This window comes from Rhipicephalus microplus, chromosome X, assembly GCF_043290135.1.
Source record: "Rhipicephalus microplus isolate Deutch F79 chromosome X, USDA_Rmic, whole genome shotgun sequence".
In the NCBI taxonomy this organism is placed as follows: domain Eukaryota; kingdom Metazoa; phylum Arthropoda; class Arachnida; order Ixodida; family Ixodidae; genus Rhipicephalus; species Rhipicephalus microplus.
Window position 1 is genome coordinate 90,323,739 of NC_134710.1, and position 12,002 is coordinate 90,335,740.

Consider the following 12,002-nt stretch of genomic DNA (forward strand, 5'->3'; position numbering starts at 1 on the left):
GCTGAGAAACGTCGAATGAACTCGTGAAGTGCTGGAGGAGATTAAGAAGCTCGGCGCGTTCATGGGCACTTAAGGTGTCGGCGATGGAACTCGAGAAGGTGTCACTCGACGAGCATTCCAGTGGGGAAAGGGCATGAAGTTCGGTCGAGGCGTTACTGCACGATTCGTCTGGCATGTTAAGGAATAAAGAGGAATCGAGGTACTCCACTCGACCGAGACATTCGCCGGCAAGTAGCGTAAGCGGTGCAGAAAGGTTGTTGTGGACGAAAATATTGCTTCGGCCAGCAGTGACGTCAAGTGTAGCGAAAGGCAAGGAAATGGCTCTGCGGCTCATGGAAATATCGGAAGGTGTAAACATTACTGTAGCATCGTTATTGTCATCGCATCAAACAGGGACAACGGCAAGAGAGGCTGGCGGAATTTCAGTGTCTTCACGCACGACGAGTTTTGGGGACCGCTCAAGAGTTTCGTGCAAAAGTTCGTCAGACAGGTGCGAAAATTGAACTTCAGCGCGTGCGCAGTCGATGACGACATGATACACACGATGACGTCATGCGAGCACACCGAAAGGACGATGAACTCGACAACGTACATAGAGCCTTGGATGAATATGCGGGCTGTACAGGTGCCGAGAGGTCGAACTGGTTGTGCGCTAGCCGTACGAAGCGATAGTCCAGAGAGCGGCATGGTCACTTTGCGTAGGGAGTGGCAGAGCTGGACGGCTATAACAGAAACGGCAGCACCTGTGTTGATGAGGGCAAAGGTAGAAACACCATCAACAGATATGGCGACGACATTAGCAGGTGAAGTGCGAGGACTCGGGCATTTCGACGACGGCGCAGTTCTTGCCTCTGGAACTGCGGCGTTCAGTTTTCCCGGTTAGAGGAAGCGGGTCGGGGACGCATTAGGGACAGAGATCGAGAGGAGACGGCAAGCGAGGAGACGGCAAGCGGGGAGCGAGTCGGAGATGGGGGCTGGGGTGACTGAGATTCGGGAAGGTTAGTGTAGCCATACTGCGGTGAGGGGTAGGGAGCAGGTAGGTGCTTGGGCTGCGGGTCATACGGTAACGGCAAGTAGCGTTGTGTTGCGATTGGAAGCGACGACGACAATATCGTGCCACGTGTCCTGGAGTACCACAGGCGTAGCAGATTGGCCGATTGTCAGCAGTGCACCAGGAATTGCTGACTCGCGGTGTGGCCCAAGGTGTCAAAAGAGGGGTAGAGTGGGGAGCAAGTGCAGACAAGGGGGGGGGAAAACGCTGCTGGCTGGGTCTGCTGCGTACCACCTGGGCATAAGTAAGAGGCGCGGCCACGGGCTGCATAGCAGGCGCATGGGGAACAGGCATGGCCACAGGCTGCTGGTGGGCAGCGACGTGAACAGCCTGAGGTACCTTTTCGGCAATAACGTCACGGAGTGGGGAGGGCAGACGAGAGGACGGCGCCTGCTGCGTGAAGGGAATCGACAGCTGCCGAGCTACTTCTTCACGCACAAAGTCTTTGATCTCTCGCAGGGTTGTTGAGTAATCAGGAACAGAAGTAAGACTAGATAGTGAGTCAGCGTGTGAGGAAAATGGCCGAGTCAGGGCGCACTGCTTCCTCAACTCGTTGAAACTTTGACATAAAGTCACAAGTTCCGCAACGGTGGCAGGATTGCGCGCCAGGAGCATCTGAAATGCGCCGTCATTTATCCCTTTGAGGATGTGTTGAATCTTCTCCGACTCGGGCATGGCGGTGTTCACACGGTTGCAAAGACCAATAATGTCTTCGATGTAACTGGTGAACGATTCAAATGGCTTCTGTGCGCGAGTCCGCAAGCGTTGTTCGGCTCTGGACTTGCGGACAGCGGGTCGGCCGAAAACGTCAGCAAACGACGTTTTGAAGATGGACCACGTCGTAATGGCGTTTTTGTGGTTGTTATACCACATTTCGGCCGCGTCAGTGAGGTAAAAGATGACGTTAGTCGACTTGTCTGCGTCATCCCACTTGTTGTTTGCGCTCACCAGTTTGTAGTTAGCGAACCAGTCTTCCACGTCGGTCTCATCAGCTCCGCTAAAGACCTTGGGCTCTCGCAAACGAAGAACGCCGGGGTTGCTGGGGGATGGAGTGGAAGAGCCAGGTTGCGCCTTGTTGGTAGCCATGATGGGAGGTAGCGTTCGGTTGCGCAGCTCCAGGTTTAGGCGACGCCGAATGGCAGCATCCAGGTTCAGGCGACGGGAATGTCAGCACCTCCACCAATTGAAAAGGGGTTTATTGGCGACTGTTGGGACGGTGGTCCTATGATGAAACGCGATCGGGAAAGAGCAACGGTTAAGCAGATGCCGGCGATGATCAGCACCAGCCGAGCGAGAAAAGCCCAGCATCCAGTACCCAAGCGGTGACGATGTTGCTTGCCAATGATGCGTTTTCTTCTTCACATAGGTATGGCAGAAAAGATTGTAATTTAATTAAACCATATACTGAAATTATTGCACATATTTTATGTGATGAAGTTGTAATTAGCATAATTAAGCACTTAGTTACAAATATTCACTGAACTTTTCTTTATTTGGAGAGAGGTTTCTTGCATCAGAAAAATGGATCACACCATGACGGCCTATGCCTTCTTTCCAAATAACAAAGCCGACTCCGATAATACGCCGCACTCGTAGGCTGCGCGCTCGCTCGTAATAATCTGATCGTGCATCCGGTGCGGCCACTCGTAGTAATCAGATCGTGCCGCCGCTTACAGCTTCGTTGCTTGCGAAGCAGCACGTCGCCTCGAATGCGCTGGCGCGTCGTTCCGGCCCGCAGTGTTGCTGTCGGCGAAGTTAGGGCTAAAGACGACTCTGATGACGCGCGGCGCTCGTAGACTGCGCGCCCGCTCGTAGTAGCCTGATCGCGCATCCGCTTACTGTTCGTAACTAAAGCATAATTATATCTTAAGTGATCATCAAGCCGTGAACACGTCACGAAGTAGCGATTTTCGAGAGCCTTGTTCTCGTGACGCACAAGCAGCAGACGACGATCTCCTGGAGCAAGCAATGGGCAAATGGCGAGGCGAGCTGTGGCAACATGGTGGCCACGGCCAATCAAGGGCCTCAAAACGACCTTCAAACATTTGCTTTTTGTGCGCTTGTCAAAGGGAGGAGCCAGCTGAGGCAGGAAAGTAAAACACGGAGAAATGCTCTTTCCGATGAGCCCAAGAAGCCGGCTCCCGGCCCAAGTATCGCGAAGCTATAATTTTTTGAAAATCGCTGTTTTCTCGCCATTTCCAGAAAAAGTTTTGCTACCTAGGTGGGTGAAACGAATTTTCCGAAGCAATTCTGTGCGGTTTTCAGTGTAGATATTTTGGAACCAGATAGAAAAAGGGTTCCGGAAACTGAAAACTTGAGTTTCAAGAAATCGATTTTTTTGCCATTTTTCGCGATTCCAAAGCAGCTTAAAAATGCAATACTGCTTATGCTGTGTCACTATGACCTGTGTTTCTCGCATACTTCGCATGCGCATGTTTTAACACAGCAGCCGCTCTTGAACATCGGCGCACTTGCAATCATGTCATCTCCCTGCATATATAAATAAGACAATTCACACTGGTTAGAGTGTTTTAGCACCCATATCATTCGTTGTATCGTCTGCACACCATAACCGGTGATTTCATCCTCTAAATACCGTGCCTGTTAGATCAGTTAAAAATTGTTTTCTTTTGTTTTTGTTTTGGTTTTCTGCAGAACGTGCATTTTTGAAATGAGTTCGTTGGGCATCTGCACAAACTCGGTGCTGAGTAATTGCAAAAAAGAATCACGTAAACTTTTGTTCTCTTTAAGTTACCGTAATTACTCGAATCTAACGCGCACCTTTTTTCCGGTTAAGCGAGTTCATAAATCGCATGAACGTTAGAATAGAGTACGAAAAAAAAATGAATACGGTCGTTCTATTTCCATCGGCATTCCGAAATGGCCGCCCCCTACGTGCGTCGGCCATTTCTGCCTATGTGTTCCCATGTGCGGCACTTCGTACGTGTGCTGACGAGTTCGTCATCTTGGTGTGCATTAGCATCAACGGCATGGAAGGGCCGACTCCAAAAACTCGACGAGTGCACCACGGTGCCGCTTTTAAAAGAAAAGTCATCGCGTGTGCCGAAACGGACGTAAATCGGGCTGCATCGCGGTCGTTCGGTGTTCCCGAAACGTGCGTGCGGGACTGGCGGAAACAAAAGCAGAAGATTGTCGACAGCAAAGCTTCACGCAAAGGCTTCAGTGGACCACAGCAAGGTCGGTTTCCGCAAATTAACGAGCTGCTCGGCGAGTATGTGCTTGAGCGGCACGGCGGCCCGTGACGACAGAACTGCTCCAAGTGCGGGCTATGCAATTAGCTTTAGAAAAAGGTCCAAAGTTTAAAGCGAGCAGGTGCTGGCTAACTAACTTTATGAAGAGGAAAGGCTTTTCCCTCCGAAGGGGAACGGGCATATGCGAAAAGTTTTGCGGAGGAGTACGATGAAAAGCTCCACAGTTTTCAGAGGTTCGTCCTAAACTTGCGGCACAACGGCTACCTGCTTGGGCAAATCCGGAATGCCGATCAGACGCCTCTTCGACATGCCTGGCATCACAACTGTCGAGAAGAAGGGGGCGAAGCAAGTTCGCGTGCTGACATCGGTCCACGGTAAAACTACAGTGACGGCAATGCTCTGTTACACGTCAGATGGGCACAAGCTTCGCCGTACCTCATATTTAAATGGAAGACGCTCCCGAAAGGAGTCGTTTTTTCGAGTGGTGTGATCGTGCGGGCCAGCGAGAAAAATGGGTGCGCGCTGCAATCGATGTCTTACGTTTTTTTTTTTTTTTTCGTTGTGGAAATCGGGTGCGCGTTACAATCGAGGGGGCGGTACAATCGAGTAAATACGGTATATTTTTAGAAGTTGCTAAACATTTGCATTTGCCCCTGCTATGTCTGGTAAATTGAGACAGTTGTCTTTGTAAATAAATAACATCCGAGCATGCTGCTAACACGCTAACTGCATCACCCTTTCGGAGAAAACGATTTTCTGTTTCAAAATTCAAGGGACGAATTTCTTTCCCCACCAGCTCTTGAATCATAATCTTACCCCCCTCCCCCCTCTACACCGCCGCTGATCTGATGGATACCGCGCCGTTGATGCGCCGTCAGCGGCAATTTCGGTACCGGCGCACAGGGCAGACGTAAGCAGGCATTTGGTGTTCTGGCATTAAGTGCCTGACGTAAGCAGGCATTTGGTTTTCTGTTCGGAACGCGTTCTGACGTGTGTGTCACCTGTGCACGTCTTGCTCGCTCTTGGTGTACGTGTGTGGTCAGGATGGCAGACGGGAGGCCTTGCACGCTTTTTTCTGCCGCTCAACAAAACATCGAAAATGTGGCCGCTTGGCTTGGGCCTAATCCGCGCAATAGGTCGACTGTAGGACGCGGGCTCGACTGTATGAGCATATTCACAGCAGAAGCATAGTCGATACTTGTGCCTGTTAAATGCACTAAATAATTGGAATCTGTGTAAATTACTGCCTTTGTAAAAATACAAAAGGCAGTAATTTTTGCAGATTCCTTGAGTGTTGTGAAAGTTCTGGAGACTCTGAAAAAGCACAAAAATTCTGTAGTCTCACTTCACTCACTCTTATGCACAGTGTACAATCTCAAACAACACATTGTTGTGTGCTTGGTGCCAGGGCATCGCGAGATCCAAGGTAATGTGATGGCAGATGAGCTAGCCGGATCCGTCCACGTAAACACTGTCAATGCATCCATAGCCATCCCTGTCCTTGATCTCAAACCTTACCTCAAACGACGACTCACACCTTATTGGTAAAGCCCATGGGATAGCCACACAGAAAATAATCTGCACGTTATCAATGCACGGCTTTGCAATTGGCCGCCAGTATCAAAGTCGCACCACACAGACTCTTACAAGATAAGATTAGGACACACAATGTGCACATTCATATCTACTGTCTGGTGGTGATCCACCCTTGTGCGAGAGATGTGGTGAACCACTCACCGTTCTCCACATTTTAATCCAACGCAACAAATTGCTCACTTTTAAGAAAAAGTACTTCCCATCACCCTACCAAGAGCAAGTACCACTTCATCTATCGATGTTTATCAGTAGGGATACACTTTTCATTCATTAGTCATTATTTGCACTTTTAAAAGATGTTTTGTAGTTTTAACGTCACCTACCCTAGTAATCTGTAGCACGACCTCTGAAGAGAGGTCGCTGCTGCAGAAGATATATTACAAAGCACCTGTTTCGCGGCCCTTGGAGACAAGGACATCTAGACACATCCGTGCTGTACCGTCTCTCCATGTAATCAATATCAGAGCCATTAGCCGCTGATCTTCACTAAACACATTTTATGTCATTATGATGATTTTATTACCTTTTTGTTTTACTCGCTGTTAGCGCGAGGAATTTTAGGCCTCTCTACAGCCAGTCAACACACCCATTGCCCACATCTTATGTATCCTGTACTGGTGCTCTTTGGCCATCATATGGCCCCTGCGCCAATAAACACCATATATCATCATCGTCACCATGTGCAGAATAACAACCCAAAAAATAAGTGCACAGGAAAAAAAAGGCTTTCCACACCGTAATGATGACAAGGCTACCACTCAAGGCTGTGATGTACACCATGGTGATCATCGTCTGCTCTCGCACCTGCACCTGCTAAACAAACGTGTATCAGTCGCAATGCTTTGCTGGTATTTATGCCAGTACGTACATGGAGGTCACCCAAGGTTACTCACCTCACTACAATAGGCGTGCCCACGGCAAGGGGGTGAGGGGGTGGCCCCTACCATAGTCACCTACTAGGGGAAGTGTGCAAACACAGCCCCACACATTAACATACAGGGAGCGGGCACTAAGTCACTGTGACTTAGGGAGGGGGCACTAAGTGAGACCCATACATTTACATAATAGGGAGAGGGTGCACTGCAATGAACCTTTGTTCCCCCTGAATCTGCGCTTGACCTCAAACCTTTTCTCAAACGACAACTCGGAGCTTATTGGTAAAGCACATGGGATAGCCACACACAAAATAAGTTCAACTGTATAACTTGCTTTTATCACCAAGTACAGTGTACTCTCAGTAAAGGGAAATTTCTTGGAACGAAACAACTGTCTTGTTTGTTACTTAAATTCTGCAGCCCTTTTTATCTGTAAACTGAGCTCCCATTAACAAAGCACATTTTCCAGATTCAGGTTCCATTTAATGAAAGTCTTCTATATTGAAAAGTTGTGAAGCAGACCAAGTCGGCTTGTGGTAATAAGCTGTAATTTTACATAATTTGCAGGTTGGAATTCCACCAGCTCCTCGTGGAGTGCCTCAGATAGAGGTTACATTTGACATTGATGCCAATGGTATTGTTCATGTGTCAGCACGAGACAAGGGCACAGGCAAGGAGCAGCAAATCGTCATCCAGTCTTCTGGTGGTTTGAGTAAGGAGGAGATAGAGAACATGATCAAGAATGCAGAGCGTTATGCTGAAGCTGACAAACAGAAGAAAGAAGCTGTTGAAGCTGTGAACCAGGCTGAGGGTATCATTCATGATACTGAATCAAAGATGGAGGAGTTCAAGGATCAGTTGCCCGAGGAAGAGGTAAGTAGTGTATCTTGCTTGGTTAGAGTTTGGTGCATATTAAAGGACAGGTAGGTTATGCAAGTGTTTTTATATTTAATGTAAGGCATAGTATGTTTCATTGCAAAAGGGATTCTGAAGTGATTGACCCAACTTGTGTGTTAGCGTATATTCTATTCAGAGTTTAAAGATAGCCCGTGAAATTTGTTACCGTATTTACAGTGAACTCCTCTTAAGGGGACAGACTGGTCTTAGACATTTTGCTGTTTATTTCTTCAGTGATCTTGATCGAGCTGCACAGGATTAAGCAGTTTTTTTCTGCTAAATTCAAATATTTAATTAGTTTTTCTGTAACTCATCTTGTTCCTGAGATAACTTAAGTTCACCCCCTATTGTTTAATGCCGCCATAGAAAAACTTAATTAAAAGTGATATTGAAGATATGCCAACATAGACTAAGGACTATAGATTGAAAGTATGCAAGAGTTTTTTTTTTGTTTTTAGGCCTTTCTTGGTTATTTTACAGCAAAATGAACTATACATTTTCAAAAGCAGTTGAAGTTGTGTTACAATTTTGATGAGTTATAATTAAAAAGGCTTGGGCTCAAAATCTGCTCCCATACTTGCATTCTACACACATAAAGATTTCCATTGCAAAAAGAATTATTGTTGTACCAGCCCTGGCTATTGAGGCCTATAAATTGAACTGTCGTCAATTTACTTTTTGAGAAAAATGGAAAAAACTGAAAACACACAGCTTCTTCAAAAAGCAACAATCATGGTGTGCATGTTCTGCAATCCTCATAAAGGTGCTCATAAATTCGTAGCAGAGCTTCTAACGCAGGTGCCGGAAAATTATGAAGAAGCCTCGAAGTTGGTTCCCCGTTTTTTTTGCACGTTCTGCATGTTAACAGCACCAAGAATCTAGAAAGTTAGAATGACATTATAAAAAAATTACCACTTCCTGGTGTGTGAAAACTTGCAGGAGATAGAAAAATACTTGCAGAAACCAAATATGTCAATTTAAAAAATGATTTTTTTTTATTTTTTGGTCCCAAAGACCAGTCTGTTCCCTTAAAGGGAACTTGAAGGGGCAAGAAAATTTGTTCCATTTATGAGAAGTTTCATTTAAGCAAGGCCCACAAAATGAATGAAATATGACTTATCTCACAAGCACCAACTGTGTCTGACTGAACGAAAACATTTTGAAGTATACAATACCTATATAGTTGATTATAAAGAAAAATGTTGCTAATATTGCTTACAGATATCTTTGTTTACAGTCGCACTTTTTCCAGAAACTATGTTAGACAAAACCATGCCGCTTTTTAAAACAGCTCAGACAGTCATTGCTCACCCGCAAGTGCTCGATCCTTATGCGAGTAGCAATCTCTTTGGCCATCTCTTCGAAAATGGGGCCGTTGATTGGGAAGTTTGTACTGCGTGAATGCTGGAATCGGAGAAAAAGAGTATCTTCAATTTCTTTGTATGCCGCTGTTCTCATCCACATTCTGTCCATGAGGAAGTTCCCAAGCTTTGCAGCGTCTTCAATTTTCCTTATGTTCTTGAGTATCCTCAACAGTGTGGACTTGGGAATATTGAACTTCTTCACAGTTTCCGTCTTGAATAGGTCGTTGCGGTCAAGTTCTTGAATGATTTTTACTTTCGTGCATTGTGCTGCCATTTTTTTGTTTCCATCTCGAGTTCACGAGGAGATGGAAACAAGAGAGATGGAAACGAGATAGATCGTTTGCTGCTGAGCGTGGGCGGACATGTGCAATTGCTAGGTTGGCTTGGCTAGGCTAGCTTCAGCATTTGTTTCATGGTTGCTAGACTGCGGCGGCCACTTCCGCCGTTCATAGATTTTGCCCGTTTTAGTTTCATTTAACTGATGTAAGCGGAAAAAAATGTTCCAATTATTCGAAACTCCCTATTATAAATATATAGGAGACTAACCAAATGTGCCTAGATAGTTTGGTTTATGCGGCTTTTCCGTTTAAGCGAGTTTCGTCTAATGGGAATCCATTGTACTTGCGTAATGTGCAGTTTTATTTTACAATTTTGGGGCTCCAAGAAGGGGGTGTGCAAGTTACGCAGGGATTTCAGGGAGAAGAGGGTGCCCAAGTTGTGCATACGAAATAACATACAATAGTCCTAACGCACACTGTATATACATTTAAAAAAAAGTTAAAGTGGAGCACAAACAAAGTGCACTTTTTTATTCAGCCGTCAGATCTGGTCATGTGCGGTCTAGTCGAATCACTGGTTGAGAGGTTTGATTAGAAATCGTCGCGGCCACTGTCACCGGCCCCACTTAACGTGCATCGCCCTCGGTTTAAATGCCTAATTTTCTTGAAACTGTTCTCAGCAATGTCGGGAGAAACAATCTAGGTCCCACAACATGGCGATAACGTAGGGCCTAAGCGTTAGCACATACCGTAATTACTCGAATCTAACGCGCACCTTTTTTCCGCTTAAGCGAGTTCATAAATAGCATGCGCGTTAGAATCGAGTACGAACAAAAAAATTACGGTCAATCTATTGCCATCGGCAAATCCAAAATGGCCGCCCCCTACGTGCGTCGGCATGGCGCGTCGGCCATTTCTGCCTATGTGTTTCCCATGTGCGGCACTTCGTACGTGTGCTGAGGAGTTCGTCATCTAGTAGTGCATTAGCATCGACGGCGTGGAAGGGCCGACTCCAAAAACTCGAGTGCACCACGATGCCGCTTTTAAAAGAAAAGTCATCGCGTGCGCAGAAACGGACGGTAATCGGGCCGCATCGCGGTCGTTCGGAGTTCCCGAAACGTGCGTGCGGGACCGGGGGAAACAAAAGCAGAAGATTGTCGACAGCAAAGCTTCACGCAAAGGCTTCAGTTGACCACAGCAGGGTCGGTTTCCGCAAATTAAAGAGCTGCTCGGTGAGTATGTGCTTGAGCAGCGAGCGGCACAGCGGCCCGTGACGACAGAACTGCTCCAAGTGCGGGCTATGCAGTTAGCTTTAGAAGAAGGGCTAACGCGGAGCCAGTTCAAAGCGAGCAGGTGTTGGCTAACTAACTTTATGAAGAGGAAAGGCTTTTCCCTCCGAAGAGGAACATGCATATGCGAAAAGTTTTGCGGAGGAGTACGATGAAAAGCTTCACAGTTTTCAGAGGTTCGTCCTAAACTTGTGGCGCAACAACGGCTACCTGCTTGGTCAAATCGGGAATGCCGATCAGGCGCCTCATGGAGGCGGAAATGTCGAGGCCCGTGTGCTCAGATTTGGGTGCACGTTAAAGAACCCCAGGTGGTCGAAATTTCCGGAGCCCTCCACTACGGCGTCTCTCATAATCACATGGTGGTTTTGGGACGTTAAACCCCACAAATCAATCAATCAGGCGCCTCTTACTTCGACATGCCTGGCACCACAACCGTCGAGAAGAAGGGGGCTAAGCAAGTTCGCGTGCTGACATCGGTCCACGGTAAAACTACATTGACGGCAATGCTCTGTTACACGTCAGATGGGCACAAGCTTCGCCCGTACCTCATATTTAAATAGAAGACGCTCCCGAAAGGAGTCGTTTTTTCGAGTGGTGTGATCGTGCGGGCCAGCGAGAAAAATGGGTGCGCGTTGCAATCGATGTCTTACGTTTTTTTTTTTTTTTTCGCGGTGGAAATGGGTGCGCGTTACAATCGAGGGCGCGGTAGAATCGAGTAAATACGGTAATTGAAAAAGCCTTCTTCAACGGCAGGAAACTTGTATTAGTAAGCACTCTCTTGCTTTCTCCTGTGCTGGTTGCACCGATCGTCGCACATTGAGAACTTTACGCTGTAGTGCTTCGTGATGGCACAATTCCCGTTTTCTTAGGCAAGCTTTATAACAGCGAGCTTTGTCATATACCGTATTTACTGGCATAATGACCACACTTTTTTTCTTAAAAAATCGGAGCAAAGTTGGGGGTGCATTTATTATGTGGGGCAACTTTTATGGAAACTTTTTCGTTATGAGCAAAAAAATGTGGTAATGCAAAAAAAAAGTAGTTAGGTAGGTCGCTCAGCTTCTTTGTTGCACATCACTCATCTTGGTGGTTGAAGGTGCTGTCTTCTGCAAGCTATTCCCGCGCTGCTCGTGCATGCCATAAAAGCGTTTTATGGCTATCTTTTCTTGCAATCGTTTAACCGCAACAATAGTATCAGCTGTGATCTCGAGGGGTGCCCAGAAGCATGCGCTATGATGCCACGATGCACTTGGCCAGCTTCGTGGCAACCTCGCACGATGACTGCGACGACACTGTTGGCATTGTAGCAAGCAACCAACATGGCAGCAACCTACCACCGAAGCATCAAAACTAACCATCGATAACAAGATTAAGGACAGAATACGGCAGCCCCCTCGCTTGGAACCGAAGCGAGAATCGGGGACCATGTTGCGGAAATAG

General features: G+C 47.0%; 1 protein-coding gene across 1 annotated transcript in view; it reads left to right on the top strand.

Annotated features, from left to right (window-relative positions):
- Nucleotides 1-12,002, top strand: part of Hsc70-5 (Heat shock protein 70 cognate 5) — an 83,197-nt gene that overhangs the window by 54,112 nt on the left and 17,083 nt on the right. Inside the window, exon 13 of the mRNA XM_037427397.2 lies at nt 7,302-7,607. Coding sequence (XP_037283294.1) covers nt 7,302-7,607 — 306 coding nt within the window. The remainder of the gene's footprint in view (nt 1-7,301; nt 7,608-12,002) is intronic.